Source organism: Ovis aries, chromosome 9 (assembly GCF_016772045.2).
Source record: "Ovis aries strain OAR_USU_Benz2616 breed Rambouillet chromosome 9, ARS-UI_Ramb_v3.0, whole genome shotgun sequence".
Taxonomy (NCBI): Eukaryota; Metazoa; Chordata; class Mammalia; order Artiodactyla; family Bovidae; genus Ovis; species Ovis aries.
The window spans coordinates 17,154,937-17,181,818 of NC_056062.1; the positions used below are offsets into that span (position 1 = coordinate 17,154,937).

The following is a 26,882-nucleotide window of genomic DNA, read 5'->3' on the forward strand; positions in this document are numbered from 1 at the left end:
GATTGGCAGGTGGATTCTTTATTGCTGTTTCCACTTCATCTAGGGTGAAGTGGGCCCACCGGGGCCCCCTGGATTACCTGGCACTGTAAGTTGCTCTGCTTCTAACCCTTTCTCCTCCTGCACACCAACCACGTAGTTATAAACATCTTTTTAAGGGAGTCTGCCCATAGCCAGACCCATCCCTGGGTCTCGTGATCCAGAAAGTGCATGAGCTTCTGTGAGAACCACCTTGTGCTTTAGTTTATTTGGCAGCACGGTTACCGCTGGTCAGAACACTGGACAGATGCTGGGCGCCCATGCCCACCTGCTGCCTGTGGGGGTGAGGTTAGGGGCAGGAAGCAGTGTGTCCAGGGTGAGACTGCAACGTGGGTATACACCCATGACTCACGCCTCCGCCCTCTGCAGGCCTCAAGGTGGGCATTGTGAGTTGGGGTTCAGGTGTGAGTAAAGAGCAGGGGCTTTGGAGCCAGAAGAAAAGAGTGGGTTTGAATCCCAGCTGTGTTCCTCACCAGCATTGTGATCTTAAACATGTTATTTAGTGGGAAAAAGACTCCATCTTCTCATCTGTTAAGGAAAAAAAATATATTATATGGAGCTGTGTCTTGCACGTTTGTAGTGAAAATTGATTGAAATATGTAAGGGACGTTGTGTAGTTTCTGGTACATAATACATACTAAATTAAAGGGGAAAAAAGGCTGGATAAACATGTGAGCACAGTTTGCATGGTTTTTTTTTTTTTTCACTTGCATGTTTCTTTCCGGCCTTGGTATTCTGTGCTTTAATCACTTTCGGGGTGGGGGGGGGCAGGAAGGGAGAGGACCATGGCTGTCCTGTAACTGCCCTTGTCTGGGCATGTAGGGATGGGTCAGTTAGTAGCTGAGGCAGGGGATGGCCTCATACGGAAGGCAGGGGCTTTAAAAGGAATGTGTGATTCTGTCGAAATCATCCTTAGAGGGGCCCCTGCGGCTGCATTCTTCACCGGTAAGTCTGTCTGAGGCAGGTTGCTGCTGTCCACTCACATCTGTCTCGTTTCTGCTGTCTCCTTTGCAGACATCCCTGTTCACACCACACCCGAGAATGCCCGTAAGTAGCGGTGCACCTTGTGGCTGCCCGGTGCCCCCCCCCCCGGCCTGGCTCGCGATGCCCCTGGGTCCTCTGGGGGGCGGGGCCCTGACCTGCCAGCCGCTGTCAGGCCTCTGGGTTCCCAACCTTGTCCTGGCAGCCGGCGGGGAGCGGGCTGGGTGAGGGACCAGCTCCAGGGGCAGATGGGACCTCCTGGGTCAGGGCCCAGGAGGGGGCCTCCCAGTAGCCGAGGGCAAAGGCCACCCCTCTCTTTGGGTAAAGTGACCCCCTCACTGTACGGGGTGGCCGGTTGTTCCAAGCAGGACAGAGCCCTGTGAGCGGCAGAAAGTGAAAGGGCAGAGGGGGCCGGCCTGGGGGTCTTGGGGGCTGAGTCTGAGAGGGGCCGGTGGGGACTGAGCCTGTTTGGGGAGACGGCCGGCGGGAGAGTGCGTGGCTCTTTCTGAAGACAGAAGTGCATGATGGAAAAGGACACTCAGTGTGGCCGCAGCCTCCAGGAGCCTTTCCCTCCTCTTTCTAGAGAGGCTTCTGTGAAAACGAGTGTGTTCACGGTCTCTGACATCACCAAGCTCGCCTCCTTTGTTGGTTCGCTCTTGGGGACGTGGTTCTCCTGTGGTTAGGACTTGACCTGCTGCACCATGTGTGGCGGCCAAGAGGCTTAGGAGAGGGCCCATCTCCACATGGCTGCTATTAAGTAACTACAACTTGAGAAGCTAAAGAGATCCTGGATGTGATGGAAAAGAATGGAGCACAGAGAGAGAGAGAGAGAGACTGAGTGCCAAAATCATCGTGGAATGAGAGGGAGGACTTTGAGCTGCTTTGGAGGAGGAATGGGGAGGAAGAGAGGGCAGGGGTGCCGTCCCTGGTGGTGGGGAGAGGCAGGGGACCGCAGGAGTGTCCGAGGATGCTGAGGGGAGAGCAGGCGGGGCTCTGGCTGCGTCTTCTCTCTCCAAGGAAGGGCTCGGAGGGACAGAGCAGGAGGGCCTTGAATGTGGTGGGCACAGGGCAGGCATCGCTCCAACCGGCCCTGTGCCCAGCTCGCAGATGATGGCCTGAAGCTTGAGGAGCGAAGCACCTTGCACAGGGCCTTCCTGGAGTCAGGAATCAGGATGTAGCTGTTGGCCGTAAGGCCCTGGCCGAACTGCTGTCCCCGCCGGTGCTGAGGTTCAAGGCTCTGTCACACTGGCCCGCCACCTCCCTCTTCCAGAACCATATCCCCCTACACGATGCCTCAGCCCTTCATCCTTTGGGACTCCTCCCTTTTGCCCATCCTGAGTCCCTAAAGCTTGTGGCAAATCTACACATCCCGCCTCTCTGTAAAGGAATCGCTCCATCCGTAAAAGATGATGTCCGAGGTGTTCCCCCGGGAAGGGACTGAGAGAGGCCAGGGGTCTGCCCAGCCTCCCCTTTGAATCCTGGTGAGGGGGACACCTTCCTGCAGGGTCTGAGCTCTGCAGAAACCAGGAAGCCACTTGGAGATGCAAAGCAAGGAAATTGTGTCCACGAGAGAAAAAGATTCATTGGGGGTTACTGCATGAATCCCTCTGGGGCTGCCTCGTTGCCATGGTAACCGTGTTTGTATTGATGGTTTTGGAAGCCATTGTTCTGATTATTCCCTGCTAACCTCAGTGGTCTGCCTTCCAGTCCCTGCACACAGCAGGGGCTGGAGATTTGGAGGGGCAGCCAGCTCCCTTGGACAGAGGAGCCTGGTGGGCTATAGTCCACAGGGTCGCAAAGAGTCGGACACGACTGAGCGACTTAGCATGCATGTACGCACCAGGTTTGCAGCATGATGAAGAAGGCGATAGAAAGGGGAGGAGGGCCAGAAGGAGAGCCCCAGCTCCTGCTGCAGAACAAGAGGCCTCCTGGGGATGGCGGGGACCCCAGCTGGGGAGGCCATGAGGCAGCGTGGGGACGACAGTGGGGAGCAGAGCAGGGGCTGTTAGCTGGCGTGCAGGTCCGATGTCAGAGAGGAGTGGGAACCCGTTCCTTGTCTGGAGGACGGAGGGACAGGCCATCTCAGGCTGGGAGACAGTACAGCTGAGAGCTTACAGGGGCTTTGTAACTGGTTCAGAAGCCGCTCCCTGGAAGAGCCACCTGACCCACCCCCTGCGCCTGCAGAGGGTTCCGGGAGGCCTGGCCAGTGCCCTGCAGTTGCTGAGCCCAGAGCGGGCATCTCCCTGGGCTGGCATCACCAGCGGGGTCGGTGGAGGAGAAGCAGGCACCTGTGTTCAGCATTCAGCTCAGCAGGCACCCCCATGGTGAAGTCTGCTCCTGGATCTCCGGCCCTGGGGAGAAATGCCTTGAGCATCTTGTCTGAGAGCCTCAGGATCCCTTTCCTGACCCAACCCCCACAGTCCCTTCCCCCGCTGGCAGAAAGCAGATTCACTCCTTCCCTCTGGATCCCCCAAATCCATCCCATCAGCCCTTCCATCTTTACGGGTCGTGTCTTCAGTGACTTGAGGACCAGACAAAATGCTTTTGCAAATTCCTGCCTTGGGAAATTTTCTAGGAGGAAAGCAAGCTAGAGATAAGGATATTGTCTGACGAATGGAGCCAGAGTGTGTTCTTCTGAGCTGGTGGGAGATGGAGATTCTGGAAGGAGGAAGGAGCTTGCCTCTGTTGAAAGCCTCATTGTCGGGGCGTCCTCACTGAACCCCGGCTCTCTGGGGTGGAGCGTGCACATTCCATCAACGGCTGATGCAGAGGGAGTGGGGCCCCAGCCCAGGCCGTGGGGACACTAACTTAGGGATCAGGGATGGGCTTGGGCGGCTGGGGGCAGGCAGGAGCCTCGGGGCAAGGTCGTGGGTGGAGAAAGCAGCGTGGGAACTGCACTGGGCAGTGCCGGCTTCTCCGCCAGCGCAAGGTGCCTGCACAGGCCCAGAAGGTCCGCGCGGCCCGCCTAAGGGTGGGCCAGGCGCAGCTGCCTTACTTTGCTTCTCTACCAACAGGGAGAACCAGGGCCCAGGGGAGAGAAGGGCGATCCTGGCGCGCCTGGGGAGCCGGTGAGTGCTCTCTGCTCTGCGCCCCACACCCCTCCCCTGCACCCCTGCCCGCACCCCTCCCCCGCACCCCTCCCTTCACTCCTTCCCCTCACCCCACCCCACACCCCTGCCCCTCACCCCTCCCCTTAACCCTGCCCCTCACCCCTCCCCTTACCCCTGCCCCTCACCCCTCCCCTTACCCCTGCCCCTCACCCCTCCCCTTACCCCTGCCCCTCACCCCTCCCCTTACCCCTGCCCCTCACCCCTCCCCCTCACCACGCCCCTCACCCCTGCCCCTCACCCTTCCCCTCACCCCTCCCCTCACCCCTCCCCTTACCCCTCCCCTTACCCCTGCCCCTCATCCCTGCCCCGCACCCCTGCCAGCACCTCTCCCGCACCCCTGCCCGCACCCCTCCCCCGCACCCCTCCCCCTCACCCCTTCCCCTCACCCCCCCACCCCTGCCCCTCACCCCGCCCCTCACCCCTGGCCCGCACCGCTACCCCTCATTCCTGCCCCACACCCTGCCCCGCACCCCTCACCCTGTGCGTTTGCTTTCCTGAGACTGGACACCGAAGGGCCTGTCTGAACACACAGGAGCCCTGCTGAGCTGAATGTAGCTCCTTCCTCCTCCCTCCTCTCTGTGGATCTCAATCCCTTCTCGTTGCCCGTGTTCATGCCTCCCCAGAGCAAGGGTGTGACCTCGTCCGCTGATGGGTGGTTTCATTGCAGGGGTCGCCAGGTCACCCTGGAGAACTGGGGCCTCGGGGACCCATTGGACCACCGGTAAGAGAGCCCTCTGTCCTCCGTTGGCTCCCAGAGCAGAAATTCGCGCAGGCTCTTCTGCCCCTCACCGGCCCTTCCACCCTGTCATTCTAGGAGTGTCCATCAGGGGGCGCTGCAACAGGCGCTGCTAGGACTGAGTCCAGGGCATGGGGAGAGAGGTCTCCCAGAAAACCCCAAAACGCGACCCCTGGAGCCCAGGAGGTCATTTCGCTGTCACTGAAGTGTGGGTTTAGGAGAGCTGGTAACCTGCTGCACCGTCCCTCCCCGACAACTCTTAAAATCCAGGTGGTCCTGGCTCTCGGAGGCTTTTCAAATGCAGGAAATCTCCAGTGCCAATTTAAAGGACACCTAGAGTGTGTTGGCATTTTGATTGTATTTTGATTGGCTGCTTAACTGGCTCTGTGCTGGGCAGTGTTTTGTGTGCTGTGCGTGGCCTGTCCAAGCTCAGATCCCAGGGGCCCCCGGCCGCCTGTGTGCACCTGGGCAGGCCCATCCCTCTGCGCCTCGTATACTTCAAGATGAAGGGCAGGGGATGCTGCCTGTGTCCTGGGGGAAGTGAAGACTGAAGGAGTTTAGGGAGCCCGAAGCTGTGGTCTCTGCACCTGTAAACCTACTCCCTGTCCTTTCAGTTTGGTCGTGGTGCTTTAGTCGCTCCATCATGTCCGACTCTGTGACCCCATGGATTATAGCCCACCCGGCTCCTCTGTCCATGGGATTCTCCAGGCAAGAATACTGGAGTGGGTTGCCATTTCCTTCTCCAGGGCATTGTCCCGCCCCAGAGATCCAACCTGCATCTCCTGCTGCTCCTGAGGCCAGCATTGGAGGAGGCGTCTCACTTCTTTCTGTTTCTCGTGCAGGGTGCCAAGGGACAAGAAGGCGCCCAGGGAATGCCCGGAGCAGCTGGGAGCCCTGTGAGTCCTTCCTGGCCACCTGCCTCGTGGGCCCATGGGAGGGGGCTGGGCCGACCCCTGCCCCCAGCGCCCAGCTCCCCACTGAGTGTGCGGACGGGGCTGGGAAGGTGCCGTCCACACTGGAGGGCTGGCCGGGCCCAGGGCCGGCTCCTGTCCACCCGCCTCACCGGATCCTCTCTCTCATCTCCAAAGCTTGTTCACACCCTTACAGTCAACTTGCATTGTACCAGAGCACGTGTCTCCATAGCGCAGATCTGCAGATTTTGTTCCGTTTTCAGGGTTTCCATTCCCCCGTGCTCTGAAGCTAGAGCCCATGCCCCACCTGAGACGTGTGCCTGACAGCACCTGACCTTCTTCTTTGCCCTCCCCTCCACACCCACTCCTCCTCTGCCACCTCCGTGCTGTGGCCTTAGGATCGTCCCAGAGTCCTTGGCCTCCTGTCGCCCCTTTCTGTGCTGGAATCCACCTCCTTTGAGGCTTGCACCCTCCTGACCCTCCTGGACAGGAGGGTCATCCTTCCTGTGGAGGGAATGTCATCTAGAAGCATTTTGGGCAAATCAGGGAGAGCTGAATAGGAGGCAAGTTTGGAGAAAGACGGGGAGCTGCTTGTAATCAATTTCTTGCCTTTCTGACCATCTTCTGCCTCTCTATAGGGAGCTCCTGGACTTGTAGGGCCCCCTGGCCCCAGCGGTCCCCCAGGGAGCGTGGTGAGTAACTGGGGTGGGCGGGGAGGATCACCAGCACTGGTTGTGGATCCACGATGTCCACCCCCCCTGGTTAACTCATGTATCCTCCACGACAGAACTCAGGGCGTAGGCATCCCTGCTCCCATTTCACAGATGGAGAAATTGAGGCCCCAGCAAAGATACCTACAGGGCTACAACCTGAGGTTCTTGGTAACTCGGGAGCTCTCCGGTGGTGAAGGAAACTGTTGGGATGAGAAAGCTGTGAGTAGCGCTGATGCTGGATCAGCGTCACAGCTGGCCCTGGAGGAAGCAGGATGAACCTGAGGAATGGCAACCCTGACTGTCGGGTTGCTGGGTCCTCGCCGCAGCTCGCTGGCTGCCAGGCCTCTGTGGGGGCCTCCTGAGGCCTCAGCTTTTTCATCTTCAGCCTGGAGCGTGTGGGCTTTGTCGGCCACCCCGTGGGGGACCTGGGGTCTGCTTGTGGACCAGCGTTAAGAGCCACCGTGGGCACTGATTTCTATCTCAGTTGTGGAGCACAACGCCCAGTGGCATGCAGTGAAGGGCATCGGAGAACTGTGCCCCTCAGATAGGCAGAGTCCAGCCCTGTTCCATCGCCATCTTTTCTGTTGATAACCTCAGCGGCTTAGAGAACAGATGTGGGTGTAGGTGTGTGCCAGGCACTGTTGTCAGCCCTTCACGCTCACTGACTCCTCACGACCCCGGGAGGGGAGTGCCAGAAGCGGCCCCATTTTACTCCGGAGGAGACTGAGGCGCAGGGAGACTGCATCACGTGCTCAGTGGTCGCCGTGGAAACCGCGAGACCCTGGCCTACTTCACGTCACCCTGCCCCGCAGTGTCAGTGCGCTCTTCCCGGAGCCAGCCCTGCATCCCTTGGCCCAGGGTTTTCTCTGGCCTAAGAGATCTTATGGTCCAGCCACACGGCACGTGGCCAGTAGCAGCAGCAGCAGCAGCCCTGGCCGACCGGTGTGTAAACGGCCCACCTCCTTCGCCCCTGGGGGAGCCACTCCGGGTGCATGTCTGCCGTTGGACCCCGGAGCCCCCAGCAGGACCGAGCTGCAGCCGCGTGAACGTGTCCCTACCCGCCCGTCCTCTTTCTGACGTCCCTGCTGGTGCATCCGCGGGACGCCTGCCCTGAGCCTTGCCTCGATAAGTCAGCCTCTGGGGGATGCTCACAACACGGGCAGGTCACCGACGCCAAGGCTGTGCTCTTGGGTCACCCTCTCCTCCCCAAGGTCCCCTCCGCGCCATGCCCTGCCTGCCGTCTGAGAGCCACAGCCCACAGTGGGCAGGCCATCGGGAAGCAGGGCCGTGTGGTTAGAGCTCCGATGTGCGAGGATGCGTGACGGTCCCAGGGGACAGGGAGGCGGTGGGAGGGCGGCGGAGGAGGAATAAGTCAGAGGTGGAGAACGAGTCGGGAGCCTCTGACCGGAGGGGGCCCATCGCTCTTCTCTGAGTGCCCTGGGCCCTCTTGATCTTGACCTTGTCAATCACCTTTCTTTCACTAGGGTCCCCCGGGCTCCAGAGGCCCCCCTGGGAAAGATGGGGAGCGTGGTGAGAAGGTAAGACTCAGTGTGGTCTCCATCCTCCGCGGCGGTTCTCAGCTTTTAAGAGGCGGGAAAGGAGCCCGCTCCACTCAGACCCGCCTCAGGACCCGGGAGGCCGAGGGCTCCTCTGCAGTCGGCTCCTCTAACCCTCGCCACAGATGCAGGGTCAGATGGGGCCCCGCCTGACAGAGGTGTAGACTGAAGCTCTGTGTCCTGCGTCCAGTGGCTGCTGAGCCGCAGAGCTGGTCTGTCTGCCTCCCAAGCCCCCCTTTCTCTCAATTCAGTGCTCCAGCATAGCCATCCCACACTATCGCATGCGCAATTGAACCTTCCCAGGCTACGAGAAAAGCTTTATTCATTAGGAAGTGGAGAGACACGGTGTCCTCCCCTAAAACACCAATGTGACACCGAGGTGACACTTTTGGAATCCCCAGTGACACTTCCTGACCTCGCATTCTAGCACGTGTCTCCCATGTTTACTCCGACTTCTGGCGGAGTGGAGACGGGGATTCTGAACACCCACAGGAAGGCGCCCGTTCTCAATGCAGACCATCCGCCACGAGCATCAGCAGTGTCAGGGCTGAGGAGCCCGGGTCTCCAGCTCACACTGAGCCCACACGGACCACAGGGCTGCACAGATGGCGAGGAGGAGCTGAGGCCCTGACGTGCGGCAGAGAGCAGGTGGTGAGGGGAGAGGGGCTTGCTGTCCCGAGCCCCCAGCAGAGGCTTCTCATCCAGAGACAGAAACCCCAGTGCCCCTGCTCACCCCACCCCAGCTCCCGATGCGGCCCCCACAGCCAACGCCTACCCAGTTCTCCCGTCTGAGCTTAGTGATGCAGATTCCTTCGGGTCCGCTTCACCTGGGACCTTTGGAAGGTGTGACCATTTTATCTTTTCCATTTATCTTTTCTATTTTGGCAAGACGTTGTAACAGGAATAGATACAAACCTTTACATTTTGATGGGAAGGCTGTTTTTAAATGCATCCCTCGGAGAAGGAGTGATTTGCTATGAAGAAAAATGATCGACCAGCCTGTGGAAAATCTCCTTAAGCGAGGGAGAAAAAAAAGAAATCTGGCCCATCTGTTTTGCTTTGATTATTACCACGTGCAAAGGATGGGCCTCTATTCTGGGCACTGACAAATTAGAAGGAGCTTAGAAGAGGGTTGGTTAGAAGGGAATGTTGAGGGCTAGTTGAGCAAACATGAGAACGTCTGGGGCTTCCCAGGTAGGAGACTTGATTTCGATTCCTGGTTCAGGAGGATGCCCCGGAGGAGTAAATGGCAACCCACTCGCGTATTCTTGCCCGGAGAATCCCATGGACAGAGGAGCCTGGCGGGCTACAGTCCATGGGGTTGCTCAGAGTCATGACTTAAAAAGACACAACTTAGGGCTTCCCTGGTGGCTCAGCTGGTAAAGAATCTGCCAGCAGTGTGGGAGACCAGGGTTCGATCCCTGGCTAGGGAAGATCCCCTGGAGGAGGGCACAGCTACCCACTCCAGTATTCTGGCCTGGAGAATTCCGTGGCCTATACTGTCCATGGGGTTGCAAAGAGTCGGACAGGACTGAGCGACTTTCACTAGTGACTAAACAGCAATGGCAGTTGGCTCACTCAGCCTCTAGAGGGAGCCAGACACCTCTGCTCTGATGAGCAGAAGCCTGCGTTTGCAAGGGGACTATCCCTCCGTGCTGTACAAAGTGGTAAAGTCCCTGACAGCAGGAGCTGCTCTTCTCTCTGCCTGTCCAGTGACCTGAGACCTGCAGAAGCTGATCCTGCCCTGTGCCTGGAGAGAAGTCCTCTCCATCCTTTGCTTTGTCCTCCGTGGGACATGGTACCTCCCCTCACTTCTGCATCAGGGATGTCTGGTTCAGGTTGCAGCTTAGGTCCAAGAGAGCCCTGCCCGGAAAGGGACTTCCTGTGGCCCACCTGGTCCCCGCAGCATTCCACAGCTGGGGCTGCACGGGGCTCCTGGCTCGTGGTCAGAAACGGGGCGCAAACTCCAAGCCCAGCTCCCTCCCTCATCAGATCCTGGCTTCCTCTCTCTCTCCGCACTTTGGATCCCCAAGCGGTGCTCACATCACTGAAGGCCTGTCGTGTGACGAGGAATTGGATTTTGTCTGCATAGCCCCGAGTTTGAAGTCAAACCTCTGGAAGATTTCAGAGAGGACTGTCTCGGCTGAGTATAAAGACACAGTGTCTAATGGAACTGCCCGATAAGGAGATAAAAACTGCCTGGGGAGGTGGCGAGCTCTGTGCTTTCAAAGGAGTCCAAGCAAAAATGGGAGGGCTGCCTGGAAGAGGCACAGCTGATGGCTTGCTGCCGCGGGCGGAAGGTTGGACCAGAAAACTACTAGTGTCCTCCTCGTGCCCATGTTCAACGCTGTATAGTTTGCTAAGGCTGCCGTAACGAGAGCATCGCAAACTGCGTGCCTTAAACCACAGAAACGTGCTGTGTCACCACTCACCGTGTCTGGAAGTCCTGAATCAAGGTGTCAGACGGGCTGGTTCCTCCTGGGGGCTGTGAGGGAAGGATGTCTTCCAGGCCCCTCTCCTTGGATTATTGATGGCCGTCTTCTCTCCGTGTCTTCGCGGGGACTTCCCCCTACACAGGCCTGTGCCCAGACGTCCCTTTCTCGTGAGGACCTCAGTGCTTTCTGGGTTAGGCTCTGTGCTGCCCCAGTATCAGCACCTCTTAACTAATTACACCTGCAGAGACCCTATTTCTACACTGAAGTGCTGGAGTTAAGGGCTTTGGCGTTTGAATTTGGGGGTCCCATTACACAGCTTGTCCTCTGTGCCTTCAGAAGGGGTGGGCTTTCTGAAGCAGGGCATCACCAGGAAGCCCACCCACCCCTTTCAGGTGGCGGTGGTAGTTTAGTCACTAAGTCACGTCTGACTCTTTTGCAAGCCCATGCAGCTTGCCAGGCTTCTCTGTCCATGGAATTTTCCAAGCAAGGATACTGGAGTGGGTTGCTATTTCCTACTCTAGGGGATCTTCTTGACCCTGGGATTGAACCCTTCGGTCTTGCATTGGCAGGCAGTTTCATTACCGCCGAGCCGCCAGGGAAGCCCTCCCTTTAGCCATTGAAAAACTTACTTTCTGCATCTCATTGATCCCGGACACTGTCTACTTGTCTTTCCAGGGAGCAGCGGGAGAAGAAGGGAGCCCAGGGCCAGCCGGCCCCAGGGGCAATCCTGGTTCCCCTGGGCCTCCCGGGCCCCCCGGAAGAGGGAAAGATGGAGACGCGGTAAGTGTCAGGGGCTTAGGTGACTGTAACGACCAGGCTGGAATTAGAAAAGGGAAAAAGGTTCCACTGTCAAACTTTGCAAGAAAGCAGCTGAGCTGGGAAAGGGGTCTTGTATGGGGGCACCAGCTGGCTTCCGCCTGCATCAGGCCAGCGTGCCACAGGGTCCCGTGTGGACTGCTGGCTGTGGGTCAGGCTCCGAGGACGCAGACACGGGTTAGAGCCTGTGCTGTTGAGATGCTCGCGAGACAGCCAAGCAGTTTGATGGCCATAGCTCGGCCATCCTGATCTGGGTAAGCTGGGGAGGCCTGACACAGGAGGTGGCATCTATGCGAAAAGTGGAAGTTGGAAGGAATTCTGTTTTTGATGGAATAGCACAGAGTGGGTGTTGCAGACAGATGAGCTGTATGTGTAAGTTCATGTACGTGCATGGGGACTTAGAAACACTTTAGTGCGTCCTGGACAGAAAGTGGTAAGTAAGAAAGAGACCAGACTTTGGGATCAGAAGAGCCCCTACCATGAAACCTGACACCTGGCCTTGACCTTATTTGAGGGAATCTGCAAAATAAGGATCTTGCAGAGAGGGATAAGTTAGGAGGTTGGGATTAACATACACATACTACTATAAAATAGGTAGTCAACAAGGACCTCCAAGCCCAGCAAACTGCTCAATACTCTGTAATAAGCTATATGGGAAAATCTGGACAACAGTGGGCGTATGTATGTGTAATCCTCCTGCCGGCACCGGAGGCACAAGAGGCAGCTTGGTCCCTGGGTCGGGAAGAGCCCCTGGAAAGGAAACGGTACCCCACTCCAGTACTCTTGCCTGGAAAATGCCATGGACAGAGGAGCCTGGTGGGCTACAGGCCGTGGAGTCGCACAGAGTGGGACATGACTGAGCACACAGCACATATGTGTCTATATAGCTGAGTCACTTTGTGGTACACCTCAAACCAACACAACATTGCATGCCTCAGTGTATACAACATTGTTGTACACCTCAAAAACAGCACAAGTATACTCCCATATAAAATAAAAATTAATAAAATGAAATTTCACTACCTAAAAACTGAAAAAAAAAAAAGAGGATCTTAAATAAGAAAGCAAACTAAGAGAGACCTGAGGGGTTTGCTCGAGGTCACGCAGAACGGGTAGGTGGTAGAGTCAGAATTCACACCCAGGGGTCCTGTGTCTCAAAACCAGGTGGTTTTGCTTTGCACACAGCTGATCGTGGAGACAGCCCCATCCTGTGTGTCCCCAGAGCACAGGGTAGATGGGTAGATGCTCATTCGTGCTCCCATGATCGTCTCTGTTCCATTCGTTTTCCCAGGGACTTCGTGGCCCACCTGGATTACCAGGACCTATGGGAACCAAGGTGAGTATTTGTCTACCAAGCTGTAGATACCGTGGGTTGCACTTAGAAAGCCAACATGCCAGATTTAATTGCGAGCATGTCTGGTCACCCCTGTTTACTTCCACGTTCATCACTTGTCACCTAACAGAAGCCTCTGCAGCTCTGAACCATGAGACGGACGTGGGTGCCACACAGTTGTTCTTAGTAAATACTTGCAGTTAAATTAGTTGCAAAAGACGCTTGCAGCCACCGAAGTAGATCTAGTCTTGTACTGGGGTCTTCCCCAGTGGCTAAGTGGTAAAGAACCCACCTGTCAATGCCGGAGACCCAAGATCGATCCCTGGGTTGGGAGAAGCCCCTGGACAAGGAAATGGCAACCCACTCCAGTATTCTTGCCTGGGAAATCTCGTGGACAGAGGAGCCTGGTGGGTTACAGTCCATGGGGTCACAAAAGAGTCGGACACGACTTAATGACTAGACAATGACAAGTCTTGTATTGTTAGTTTAGTTGGGGACACAGAGGGTCCTCAGATTTCAGATGATTAACATAGTAAAAGTTTATTCCTCATTCAGGTTAAGTGTAATGGGAGTTTTGGTGAGTGGAGAGTCCTGACCACACGGCCATCCAGGGACCCACGTTCCTCCAGCCCTGTGCACTTGCTCCTGTAAGACTTCAGTGTCTCCTATCGAGTCCTCCATATGCAGTAGTAAATGATGGAAAAGATGGTGGAGGACCTTGTGGGAAGATTTTGTGGGCCAGGCCCAGAGGTGGTCATTCATTTCCACCAACCTCCTGACCCCGCGTGGGAGGGAGTTGGTTGTCATCTAGCCAGGCCTCGGAGAGGATAGGCAGACACTTCAGTCAATAGCAGGCGTCTCTTCTTCAATTTGCTTGTAGCCATGACTCAGAAAAGACGACTTTGCCCATGAGGGAGTATTCATAAGAGAGCTTTCCTGGGTGATGAGGACAGTTTTCCTGAAGTTATCCTTACACTGAATCAGTGAGTTCATTGAGTCATTCATGCATCCGTTAACAACATGCTTATTATCTCATTCATCGTGGATCCACTGAGCCTCTGCCGCATGTCAGATCTGGAGGTGGGCTGGGGGGTGTCAGGGATGAGTGGCACGTTTCCCCAGCCCTCTATCGGCTCAGGAGCCGGGGGAGAAGCAGATGAACAGATACTGGGATAGAGGGAGGCTTAGGCACAAGTGCTCAGAGGGGGCTCCCGGCACAGCCGGGTTTGACTCCGGAAGGCTTCTTGGCAGAGATGATGTTTGTCCCTATTCTAAGGTGTGGAGCAGCTGAAGGGGAAGACAAGGAAGGAGTCCTCTGCGGGGCCCTAACCTGGGAGAAGACCACAGGAGGACGAGATAGAACGTGTTCAGAGCAGAGCATGTGCTGCACAGGCACCCACAGCCAAGGAGCGACTGCTTGACCAGCTCAGATGCATAAACTTAAGAACGTGGGTGACATAGTCAGTGAGAGACATTAGAATGTTTATTTTCTGCTTTCGTTTAACAAATATATTCAAAATCACATGAAGTATTACTGTAGAGTTACCATATTTTTATCCACTTGCATATATTTACGCAAACTGATTTTTAAAATTTCTTTTTATGTGCCTTTGGTGTCAGCGGCTGTCTTTCCTGGACCCACTTTCTGAGTCAGCCAGCACTTTCCTAAACCGCATCCCTACCACCCAGCCCAGTTACTGAAGATACAACACTTTGGGAATCCATTTATGCCGCTCTTACGGGAAGTTTTATCTGAAGGCCCAGACACTCATTCTTTTATTTCTCTCCTTTTATTTTTCAGCTGTGTTTTTGGGATCTTAGCCACAAAACCACAGAGTATATTGTTTTTATTGTATGTAAAAGTCTTGGTTTACAGTAATAACCAGGATATGGAATTTGAGAACTCAGGAGTAATTGCTGGGGGCTTCCCTTGTGGCTCAGCTAGTAAAGAATCCGCCTGCAGTGCGGGAGACATGAGTCTGATCCCTGGGTTGGGAAGATCCCCTGGAGAAGGGAAAGGCTACCCACTCCAGTATTCTGGCCTGGAGAATTCCAAAGACTGTATAGTCTGCAAAGAGTCGGACCCGACTGAGCGACTTTCACTTTCACTTTCTAGGTTAAACTTGCTGCCTGATTTTTTCTGCCCTTCAGGCAGGGGACCTCTGCAGTCATACTGAGCTTGTACTGATAAAGATCACATGTGTTCCCCTAATGGTGATTTTGTTGTTCATGATGAAAGGAAAAAGAAATGAGGGAGTTCTTTTGAGTGATCTGAGCAAATATTTGGCAACTCCCTAGCTTCTGAAGAAAAAAAAAAAAAAGTGGAAACAACTTTGCCTGAATTTGTAGGCCTGTAAAATAATTCCTTGTGCCCGGAGCAGTGGGTGTGTGTGGAGCAGGGTGGCAGGACCAGGGACTGGAGGACCCCTGATCCACAGCCAGCTCAGACATGTGTCTGAGGTCCCTGCGTGATGCTGTGAGCCCGGCATCTGCCCGGCAGCGCTCTGAGCTCTCAGTTCCCCTGAGAGGAGGGATTTCAGGATCTGGGAGAAATCAATTGTCTCTTAGAAGGCAAGGAGGCAAGGGCACTGAAAAGGGAACCAGAAACGAGATGCGGAAATGGGTAAAGACGTCCTTTTTCTGGGCTGCTTATTAATGAGGTTGATAAAAATCTACCTCCCAGGCAGAGTTTGGGGAAAGAATGATGTAATGCAAATAAAGTATTTGCCTGCCTAGCCTTATGTTCGCCACAGGTACGTGCCCAATAAATATTAGTGATCCTTATCATTAGATCACCCTGTGGAGTCTACTTTAGGGTTCAGCAAGAAGGTGAGGGGTCTAGAGAGACCTGACTCATCCCTGTCAGCCTGTTTTTGGAGAGAGAAGCCCCAGTGGAAGTGCGGGGAAGCGGCTTTGAGGTGGAGAGACCTGGGGTGAGATGTGCAGAGGGCCTTGCCCTGGGGTACAGTTGACTAGCCAGTGTTTACATATGAGATGTGTAAACAGATGACCCTTTCAGCGTTAATACTGTACATATTTGCAAGGTGAAATGTAGTTTAGAATAAAGGTTTCCCTAGTCAGCTGGCATTGGGAAGGTAAATTGGAATCAGAGAGATCCTTAGTTGTGGAATGAGGGGCTCATGGAGGGACAAGGTGGGAAGAAGGGGAGATGCCCTTCCTCACAGTGTTCAGCTGTGGGCCTTGCCTGGGTGCTGTCCCTGGTGCTGAAAACCCCTGGGAACTTAAGCATGCTCTACAAGGATTTTCCTTGGTGCTTTCTCAGCCCTTCATAATGACTTACAGCCACAAAAAGACTCTTAAAGCTGCCTTTCCTTCTCTTGGGTGGACTTGTTTCTAGCGAAATGAACAAGCTTTGCCTTCCGATGGAGCTGGGTTAGGATCCCAGCCCAGCTACCTGTAAGACAGATGGCGTGCGTGCCCTTGCTTTAGTCCTGACCGAGTCTTTGCGACCCTATGAGCTATAGCCCTCCAGGCTCCTCTGTCCATGGGTTTCTCCAGGCATGAATACTGGAGTGGGTTGCCACGCCCTCCTCCAGGGTATCTTCCCGACCCAGGGAGCAAACTCACATCTCTTATGTCTCTTGCCTTGGCAGGCGGGGTCTTTACCACTGATGCCACATGGGAAGCCCAAGATCTATGACATAAGGGCAAGGGGCTTGTTGTTTCTGAGACTCTGTTCCTTTTCTGTATGAAGGAGTAAAACGTAGTTAACCCCCAACGGGCTCCTGTGGATAAGTTATCTCACAGCACATAGTTTTCCAATAAATGACCTCCTCCTCCCACGACCTCACACATTTTCCTCCCTAAACACTGTTGAACTGGCTCAGAGTGTCTTGCAACCAAAGCAGATAACACAGTCACTATTATAGATTAGAGCTCACATGCCCCCTTTCGTCTAATCAGGAACCTTCTTGCTTATTCTGTCTGAGCTTTAAGGTCTTCGGCTCTTTTCTTGGAGCCATTTTCTCCGAGTTTCAGTCCATTAAGCTGTTGCTTCAGGGAAGTGTTGGCATCACAGAGGGCCATAAACATACAAATGGAGCCAGGCCTGTGCTCCTGCAGCAGAGATCAATTGTGACTCAGATTCTTGGCAGGGCTGCCAGAGGTCATTCATCATGTCCCCTCCTGAGCAAAAAGTTGATTTTGGTCAACAGCAAAATTTAGTACCTGACAAAATGCAAGTGATGATAGATTCACTTACTCAGGCATTCAGGAATTTGCTGTTAAAGGGCTGTCCAGGCCCAACTCTAGGCACTGTGGATGCAGAACTGTGTAGATACTGTGACCGACATAGGGTCTGACTCCATTTAGGTACTTGACAAATATTTGTTGAACTAATGGATTAATAAATCAGTGGATAATTTATTCTTTTAAGATACTTACATAAAAGTCAGAGGGTCAGACACAATGGGAGGATGGTGTGTTAGTGAAGATACATTCAAATGTCTTCTGAAGGCTGAGAGGTGGGCAGGCAGAGGGGGGTTTATAGAAATGAAATGATTGGGCTGAGTTTTAATTGGTGGGTAAGTATTTGGAAATAATGGAAACCATGAGAGACTTTATTTTGGGGGGCTCCAAAATCACTGCAGATGGTGACTGCAGCCATGAAATTAAACGATGTTTGCTCCTTGGAAGAAAAGCTGTGACCAAGCTAGGCAGCATATTAAAAAGCAGAGACATTACTTTGCCAACAAAAGTCCATCTAATCAAGGCATGGTTTTTCCAGTAGTCATGTATAGATATGAGAGTTGGACTATAAAGAAAGCTGAGCACCTAGGAATTGATGCTTTTGAACTGTGGTGTTGGAAAAGACTCTTGAGAGTCCTTTGGACTGCAAAGAGATCCAACCAGTCCATCCTAAGGAAATCAGTCCTGAATATTCATTGAAAGCATTGATGTTGCAGCTGAAACTCCAATACTTGGGCCACCTGATGCAAAGAACTGACTCATTTGAATAGACCGTGATGCTGGGAAAGATTGAAGGCAGAAGGAGAAGGGGACAGTAGAGGATGAGGTGGTTGGATGGCATCACCAACTTGATGGACATGAGTGAGTAAGCCCTGGGAGTTGGTGATGGACAGGGAAGCCTGGAGTGCTGCAGTCCATGGGGTCGCAGAGAGTCAGACATGACTGAGCAACTGAACTGAACTGAAATATTTGGAAGCTTAGAACCTGGATGAAAGAAGACCAGCATGTGAGGATCAGCCGGTTCAGGAAGCAGGAGTGTGAACAGTTATTTAGAAGAACACAAACTGCAACACGGGTGTGGTTTAGCTTGCAGCTGTTAAGGTTTTGTGCTGTGCATAAAATATAGCCTTGGGAAGAAGAAAGGAGGCAGGCTAAGACAAAGTACAAAGGAGATCCACGTTCACTTTCTTTTTTTGTTTGTTTTTGTTTATTTTTGGCTGTGCTGGGTCTTCCTTGCTACACTCGGGTTTTCTCTAGTTGCAGTGAGTGGGGACTACTCTCTGGCTGTGCTGTGCGGGCTTCTCACTGCAGGGGCTTCTCTTACTGAAGAGCACAGGCTCCCAGTGCACGGGCCCAGGAGCTGTGCTTCACTGGCTCAGTTGCCCTGCTGCTGCTGCTGCTGCTGCTAAGTCGCTTCAGTCGTGTCCGACTCTGTGCAACCTCAGAGACGGCAGCCCACCAGACTCCCCCATCCTGGGATTCTCCAGGCAAAAACACTGCAGTGGGTTGCCGTTTCCTTCTCCAATGCATGAAAGTGAAAAGTGAAAGTGAAGTCGCTCAGTCATGTCTGACCCTCAGCGACCTCATGGACTGCAGCCTACCAGGCTCCTCCGTCCATGGGATTTGCCAAGCAAGAGTACTGGAGTGGGGTGCCATTGCCTTCTCCATGCGGAGTCTGCCAGAACCAGGGATGGAAACCGTGTCCCCTGCATTGGCAGGCAGATTCTTAACCACTGGACCACAAGGGAAGTCCCTATATTAACTATTTTAAAGGAGAAACTGAGGTGCAAAAGAATATGGATTTTTCTAATATGTATAGTGCTTAGTTTATTTTTTGTCTTCTAACTTGGCTTCTAACTTGGCTAACTAACTTCTAACAAAGCTAGTGGAGGTGATGGCATTCCAGTTGAGCTCTTTCAAATCCTGAAAGATGATGCTGTTGAAAGTGCTGCACTCAATATGCCAGCAAATTTGGAAAACTCAGCAGTGGCCACAGGACTGGAAAAGGTCAGTTTTCATTCCAATCCCAAAGAAAGGCAATGCCAAAGAGTGCTCAAACTACCGCACAATTGCACTCATCTTACATGCTAATAAAGTATTGCTCAAAATTCTCCAAGCCAGGCTTCAGCAATACGTGAACTATGAACTTCCAGTTGTTCAAGCTGGTTTTAGAAAAGGCAGAGGAATCAGAGATCAAATTGCCAACATCCGCTGGATCATGGAAAAAGCAAGAGAGTTCCAGAAGAACATCTATTTCTGCTTTCTTGACTATGCCAAAGCCTTTGACTGTGTGGATCACAATAAACTGTGGAAAATTCTGAGAGAGATGGGAATACCAGACCACCTGACCTGCCTCTTGAGAAACCTGTATGCAGGTCAGGAAGCAACAGTTAGAACTGGACATGGAACAACAGACTGGTTCGAGATAGGAAAAGGAGTACGTCAAGGCTGTATGTTGTCATCCTGCTTATTTAACTTCTATGCAGAGTTCATCATGAGAAACACTGGGCTGGATGAAGCACAAGCTGGAATCAAGATTGCCGGGAGAAATATCAAAAACCTCAGATATGTGGATGACACCACCCTTATGGCAGAAAGTGAAGAAGAACTAAAGAGCCTCTTGATGAAAGCGAAAGAGGAGAGTGAAAAAGTGAAAAAGTTGGCTTAAAGCTCAACATTCAGAAAACTAAGATCATGGTATCCGGTCCCATTACTTCATGGCAAATAGATGGGGAAACAGTGGAAACAGTGGCTGGCTTTGTTTTTCTGGGCTCCAAAATCACTGCAGATGGTGACTGCAGCCATGAAATTAAAAGACGCTTACTTCTTGGAAGGAAAGTTATGACCAACCTTCTGCTGCTGCTGCTGCTAAGTTGCTTCTGTTGTGTCCGACTCTGTGCGACCCCAGAGATGGCAGCCCACCAGGTTCCCCCACCCCTAGAATTCTCCAGGCAAGAACACTGGACTGGGACCAACCTAGACAGCATTAAAAAGTAGAGACATTACTTTGCCAACAAAGGTCCGTCTAGTCAAGGCTATGGTTTTTCCAGTGGTCATGTATGGATGTGAGAGTCGGACTATAAAGAAGGCTGAGCGCCGAAGAATTGATGCTTTTGAACTGTGGTGTTGGAGAAGACTCTTGAGAGTCCCTTGGACTGCAAGGAGATCCAACCAATCCATTCTAAAGGAGATCAGTCCTGGGTGTTCATTGGAACAACTGATGTTGAAGCTGAAACTCTAATACTTTGGCCACCCGATGTGAAGAGCTGACTCATTTGAAAAGACCCTGATGTTGGGAAAGATTGAGGGCAGGAGGAGAAGGGGACGGCAGAGGATGAGATGGTTGGATGGCATCACCAACTCAATGGGCATGGGTTTGGGTGGACGCTGGGAGTTGGTGATGGACAGGGAGGCCTGGTGTGCTTCCGCTCATGGGGTTGCAAGGAGTCAGACACGACTGAGCGACTGAACTGAACTTGGCTGATAAAATATAATATATACCTTTTAACACTCCATGTTATACAGTCTCTTTCCTTGTAAATGAGTCTGCAGTAGGTATGTGGGAATTTGGTAAAATGTTCTTTTGTTTCCTCATTGATGAGGGTCTTAAGGGTGCCAGAGAGGTTATGGGAGTCATCCAAGGTCACAGGACCAGGTTGACATTGCTCTGTGACAGAACCGAACTTGAGTCCGCTTGCCTGATGCACAGCCAAGCCAACCTGCTGCCACGGGGCGAAGGACAGTAGTGTCTGATGCCTGGAGCTAAGAGAACGGGGAGGCAAGTGAGACTCGAAGCCGTGGCAGCTTTCAGACAGGGTTGAAGAGCAACATTTAGATGAGGGTCATAGGGTATGTGATCAGTTGGTGGACATCTTTCTAACCGGTTGGTGGTGAGGTAATAGGGTGACGTTTGGAAATCTTAATCATCAACCTTCTAGTTCCAACCAGTCTGGTATCCACATGCTGGTCAGCATCCTCTAATGCGAGGGGATCTTGGTTTCTGCATGACATCTCAAAAGTGCATGGCAGGTTTTGATGTACGTCCCTTCAGGAGAAACTAGGAGTCCTGTGACTCTGTCTCACTGCTCAACCACTGTTTAGGTCATCATTACTTTTCTTGCTTGACTGCGTTTCCTTTGTTGCTGTTCTTTGCTTTGTTTCCGTTTTTCTGTTTTTGCTTCCCCTCTCTTCCCTAATTAGTAACTGCTTGAATCTGCTCTTTGGGACTTGGGGAAGGCCAGACAAGAAGCGAGGACAGGACGTGGAGGGAGTTATACCCAGGAAGATCCTGCAGGGTCCTGCCCAGTTTCAGTCCCCCCCACCTTTTTCTTTGATCCTCTTCTATCCTGGGGGGAACAGGGGCAGGGTAAGAGCAGGAATAAAGTTTTGGATAGAGAGGTTAGTCGTGAAGCCGCAGGGGAATGTGGTTTTAACGGGGACTCGGTTTCAGTCCTGAGACTGGACTTGCGGTCACTTGGCGGCAGTGTGAACGCCTCTGCCTCGTCCTCTCACCGCCCAGTGTGCTGGTCAGGGACCCAGCACTGATCGTATCTCTCTTAGTTCAGTGCACTTTTTTCCACCTTCGCCTTACTTCTTGACTTCCTCCCTTCCCCGCCTTCCCCCTGCACACAAATCAGCTTTTCTGGCAGTCCCAGAATCAGCCACATCATTTTATTCTAAAGAAACAGGACGCACCATCTGGGGCTCTGAAGAGGATTTCTCGGGGACTGTTTGCAGAGGCAAGGGTGGGCCAGAGGGAGGCTGTGGTCCTTAGGACACGTGGCCACTGGGCCTGGGGGGAGGAGGGACAGAGACAGTGTTACCAGAGTTTAGGGAGCAGTTAGACTGTGGTTCACCTCTTTCCTGAGAACTTCGCAAGCCTGTTCCGATCTCTTTCCTGAATTTAGCACAGAGCATTGGAAATGGGCAGGGCCCCTGAATGAGTCATCTTTGGTCATGGAGCCAGATTGCAGTTTGCTGTGAATAAACAACCAACATTTGTTGAATGAATATATAACTTACAAACTCGCCCAAGCAACAGTCACACTGCAGGAGAGACAAATCATCTTGAAGCATTATTTTTCTGAAAGGTCCAGATGTAAAGTTTTCAAATTCAGATGGTGGTTGCAGGGTAAGCCAGTTATTAATAGGATTTTCATTTAAAACATAAGCCTTGATAAAGCAGTGTTGCCTAGCAATGTCAGGTTCTACCTGAAATAAATTTGTTGCACATTATCTAGTTGGCTCTTCATGATGACCTCCTAAGGCTCCTTCCATTTGCCATACAAATTAACTCACCCTGGAGATGGTAAGTGGCTTGAATAGGGTCACCTCCCATTTCAGTATTAGGCTTGGCTACCATCTGCTGACCTAATATAGGGGTACAGTCTCTTACGCAAAATTGTGTGGGTCCTATGTGCTTTGGATTGAGTTTATTTTGGAATTTAGAAAATTAGTAATTTATAAGTGATGAAAATAGCATTTACTGTGGTGTGTGGGGCAAAATTCCTCGTCAAACTCATTATAATGATGCCATGCTGCTGCTGCTGCTGAGTCGCTTCAGTCGTGTCCGACTCTGTGCGACCCCATAGACGGCAGCCCACCAGGCTCCCCCGTCCCTGGGATTCTCCAGGCAAGAACACTGGGGTGTGTTGCCATTTCCTTCTCCAATGCATGAAAGTGAAAAGTGAAAGTGAAGTCGCTCAGTCGTGTCCGACTCTTCGCGACCCTATGGATTGCAGGCTACCAGGCTCCTCCGTCCATGGGATTTTCCAGGCAAGAGCACTGGAGTGGAGTGCCATTGCCTTTTCCAATAACGATGCCATAGAAATGTGTAAATATCCATGAAAAGGGGGATGTCTAAAGATTGTAATTAGCCTTCAAGTCAGTACAAGTCAGCTTTTGCTGCTTGATGAGTTAGGGTAAACACTTGTTTTCAGAGGTCGAGAATTTTGGAATTGTAGATACAAAGGTGTGATCGTCTCAGTGTCCTTCTATAGAAAGTAGCAAATGGGATTCCTCCCCTGCCTTCCTTTCCTTCTCCTTTTTCTCGTCCGATCAAAGTCCAGAATGATGGGCACCTGAGACCGGCAACAACTGCAGCAGCTGAAGTGCGTTGACTGCCATGCCAGGCACTCTGTTCTCATGATCTCTGAACAAACACAGCCTCTGCTGGCCCGGCAGCTCCTGGTATACCCTGGCCTTCGTAAAGGAAGGAAATTGTTGCCCTCTGAAGCTAGCAGTTAGCAAGTGTTGAAACCAGAACTTAAACCTACACTCTATTAACCACCATGCTTGAAGGCAGAGATTGTATCTCAGTCATTCTTGCCCCTTGCAACCCCTGGGAAAGTGACTCACAAAATATAGGTACTTGGTACACATTATTGGCAAAATGAATTCATTTATTGATGATGGGGGATTGGGTTGAAATGTGGATACATGGTCAACTCTGGGGTGAGTTCGGGATGGTGGCAGGAGAATCATGGAAAAAGCACAGTAAAACTTGAAACTGTGGTCACCTGTGGTGGGGGTCATATGGTTATAATCACATCTGGAGCCATGGGCAATGTTGGGGCACAGGTCACTGCTGAAAGGTGGGTGGTCACAGTTGGTGACTGTGGTCCAGGCGTGTTGGACTGAGTGGGATGAGGGGCAGCTTGGATGAACTCGAGGGGGCGTGCAGAGTGGGGTGCTGGGAGAGATGCTGGCTGGAGGATATGGTCCAGACAGTGGGAGGAACGGAGTTGCCTTGCACCTTTGCTCTCTCCTGCTCAGAGCTGACGTCTTGACTGTGTTTTCTCTTTTCAGGGGGACCGTGGTGCGCCTGGGATCCCCGGCTCTCCTGGCAACCATGGAGATCCAGGCATGGCGGTCACCGGCCCTCCGGTGAGTCTTTATTCACCCGGCACCTCCTTGCTCCAGGACACACGGCCGCGGCCTGCTACGATGGCAGGGCCACTGCCTTCTGGGCTGATCTGGTGGGGTCAGGCTGATCCCCGGGTCGGTCAGGCTGTAGGCCTGTCCACTGTGGCTGATGCTGTTACTGTAACCTGGTGTATTTCTTATGGGAATAAGGCCTCTGGGGAGACCCAGACGTGTCCTTTCAAAGAGGAGTGAGAGAACAAAGCTCATTAAAAAAAGAAAAGGGAGGGGAAAGGGACTCACTGTCTAAACTTGGCAAAAACTGAGTGGAAGCCAGTGAGCCTGGGCTGGTTGGGGGAGGGGCGTGGTCTTGGAGGAGTGACTTGCCTTCATGCTCTTTCAGGCAAAGGTGAGTTCATTATCCCTCTCCAATTAACATGTCGCTGAGGACATCAGTATAATCAGGAAAGGTTTCTTCTTTTTTAAATTATTTTATTATTTCTGGGTTTGCTGGGTCTCATCGCCACGAGGGCTTTTCTCTAGTTCCTGCAAGTGGGGGCTGCTCCGGCTTCACTGCGGCGGCGTCTCTGGGTGCAGAGCACACAGGCTGTAGGGCACGTGGCCTTCGGTAGATGAGGCAGCAGGATCGGTACTTGCGACTCCCAGGCTCTAGAGCACAGGCTCAGCGCTTGTGGGCCGTGGGGTTAGTTACTGTGGGATGTGTGGGATCTTCCCAGATCAGAGACTGAACCTGTGTCTCCCGCATTGCCAGGCAGATTCTTTACCACTGAGACACCAGGGAAGCCCCCAAGAAAGGTCTTTATCTCCAAAATAAAGTCCTATGACGTGGTCTTCGGATTGGTGGTTTTGGTGGATAATTCATATCCGTCTACTGGGAAGCTCCAATACTCAGTGGTTTTCTGATATGGCTGCTAAACCTCATAGAATCCAAACTGCCCACGTATCATTGATGACGTTGTCGTCGTCATTATCTTAACCCAGAAGCACAATCAGACTTCACTCCCCTTAAACATAATCTGAATATAAACTGGAGCAACGCATGACCTGGTCTCTGCTTGGTTTCCCATTCAAGAAACAAAGCGGCAGCATGCCTCATTCGTCTCTAAGGACTTTGAGAGGAAGTCCAGTGCATTACAATGTGTGCTCAGTCACTAGGTCGGGTCCGGCTCTTTGCCACCCCGTGGGCTTTCTCTGGATTTCCCAGGCGGGAGTACTGGTGTAGGCTGCTATTTCCTTCTCCAGGCTTATCTTCCCGACCCAGGGGTGGAACCCTTGTCTCCTGCTTCCCCTGCATCGGCGGGTGGGTTCTTTACCCCCTCTCCTTGCCCCGGTGCTGCTCTTAGCCCTCTCACTCTCTCCCTGAAATTCCCCCCGGGAACCCTCGTCTGTATTCTCTTCCTCCCAGAAATGACCAGCTCGCTGCCACTCCCCTCCCAGCAGTGGGGCTGCCTTCAAGGCGGGAAGACCAGCGCCCTTGTGTCTTCCTAAAGGTCCCTGGAAAACAGGGAGGAGGCAGGTGGTATCCTCTCAGAAATGTCCAGTTTTAATCTGTTTTTCTTAAATTCTCTGCTAAAATTTCTGATGAAAAAAACCCCTCTATTGCATCAGCTTTATCTTTTGTCTTTGGCTGTCTTTTACAATCTGTTGGTAACTGGAAGAAACAATATGTAGTGACGAAACGCAGCAGGTTTCAGGCTTTCTCTTTGTTTCAGAAATGCTGCTTTTAACGGGGCCTTCTCTGCCGGAGTCAGGATTCTGAGTCCTGCAGGCATTAGCTGCTTAGAAGAGAAAGTGTGATCTGGAGTGGTCCCTCCGTCATTTCACGGGCCTCTGCATGTCCCGTCCACTCCCCAGGGAGTCACCGTAGGAAAACCTTAACCAGAAAGCCAGGCAGCAGAGGGGGACACTTGTCGCCCCACCTCCCACCTCAGAGCCATGAAATAGCCCCTGAAATATGTCCCCACCCAAGTGATTCCACCTGAAAGGTAATTGGCTGCCTCCAGCTGAGAGGCCACGAGTCAACCGCTCAGGGTCCTTCCTCCACTTCCACTGATTAAAAGCTTCTGTGGTGGGTGAGACTGCACGGAGCTTCCATAAATCCTGTCTTTGGCCGCTGGCCCAGGCTTCTTCCTGGTGGCCGGGCCGTCTGTATGAGGGTTCAGGGGGGTGTGGAGGTGGAGCGGGGCTGATGACAGGGTGTGAGTGCATCCCTCACGCCCCCGGGCTCGGCAGCCCCCCGCCATGGGCTGAGTGGTCTATGTCTGGGACTGGGTCCAGAGCGTCCATGTCCTCAGGCCTCTGTGCTGTGAAAGCTGGTTTATCCTTTGCTGAAGGCTGGGCTTCTGCATTAGCATCTCCCGAGATCAGAATTCAAGGGCTGTGGGCTTATTGGGGGAAATTATCTCAGAAATCACCCCTTGGGGAGTGGCATCGTCCCCTGGCAAGGCCCTGGAGAGGCTGGTGCAGCTGCAGAGGTGTTCTGCAAAGGTTGAGGCACAGCCAGGGTCGACTCCTGGTGGGAGCCAGTGAGGGCTGCTCCGGGGTGCGCGGGTAGGGGGGGACCGGAACTCGGGTTAAGCATCCTCTCGTGGCTATAGATGCCTCAGGGAAGGCACTTCACCCAGAACCTGCCAGATGGGTGCGTGCCCAGAGGTGCTGGAGAGGGTCACTGAAGGTGTCTAGGGCTTCCCAGGTGGCTTGGTGGTAAAGAATCCTGCAATGCAGGATGACGCAGGTTCAGTCCCTGGGTTGGGAAGATACCCTGGAGGAGGAAATGGCAACCTGCTCCAGGTTTCTTGCCTGGGAAATCCCACAGACAGAGGAGCCTGGTGGGCTACAGTCCATGGGGTCGCAGAGAGTCAGACACCAGTGAGCGGTCACACTCGTACTGAAGGTGTCTGCTCCTTCAGTGTTCTCCAGGTAAACCGTCTGGGGCTCAGAAGTGAGGAGACTTGGCTGGTGTCACACAGCTAGTCCAGGGCCAGGACCATTGCTTCCAGTCCTCCGAAGCCAGCTCTCTTCCTCTGCTTCAGCTGGCCTGCAGCTTCCCCAGCGTGGGTGGGATTGCTCATTTCCATCACCTCCTCACATTAAGCCTGGATTCCTCTAGTCCCTCTTCCTGTGGCTCTGTGCTCCAAGGCTTGGGCATCCAGGAGCAGCACTTA

The 26,882-nt window shown here is 53.0% G+C and overlaps 1 protein-coding gene across 1 annotated transcript in view; it reads left to right on the forward strand.

Annotated features, from left to right (window-relative positions):
• Positions 1-26,882, forward strand: part of COL22A1 (collagen type XXII alpha 1 chain) — a 229,402-nt gene that overhangs the window by 136,125 nt on the left and 66,395 nt on the right. The window contains exons 31-40 of the mRNA XM_027972868.3: positions 44-85; positions 1,051-1,083; positions 4,032-4,085; positions 4,795-4,848; positions 5,706-5,759; positions 6,413-6,466; positions 7,972-8,025; positions 11,154-11,258; positions 12,586-12,630; positions 23,644-23,721. Coding sequence (XP_027828669.2) covers positions 44-85; positions 1,051-1,083; positions 4,032-4,085; positions 4,795-4,848; positions 5,706-5,759; positions 6,413-6,466; positions 7,972-8,025; positions 11,154-11,258; positions 12,586-12,630; positions 23,644-23,721 — 573 coding nt within the window. The remainder of the gene's footprint in view (positions 1-43; positions 86-1,050; positions 1,084-4,031; positions 4,086-4,794; positions 4,849-5,705; positions 5,760-6,412; positions 6,467-7,971; positions 8,026-11,153; positions 11,259-12,585; positions 12,631-23,643; positions 23,722-26,882) is intronic.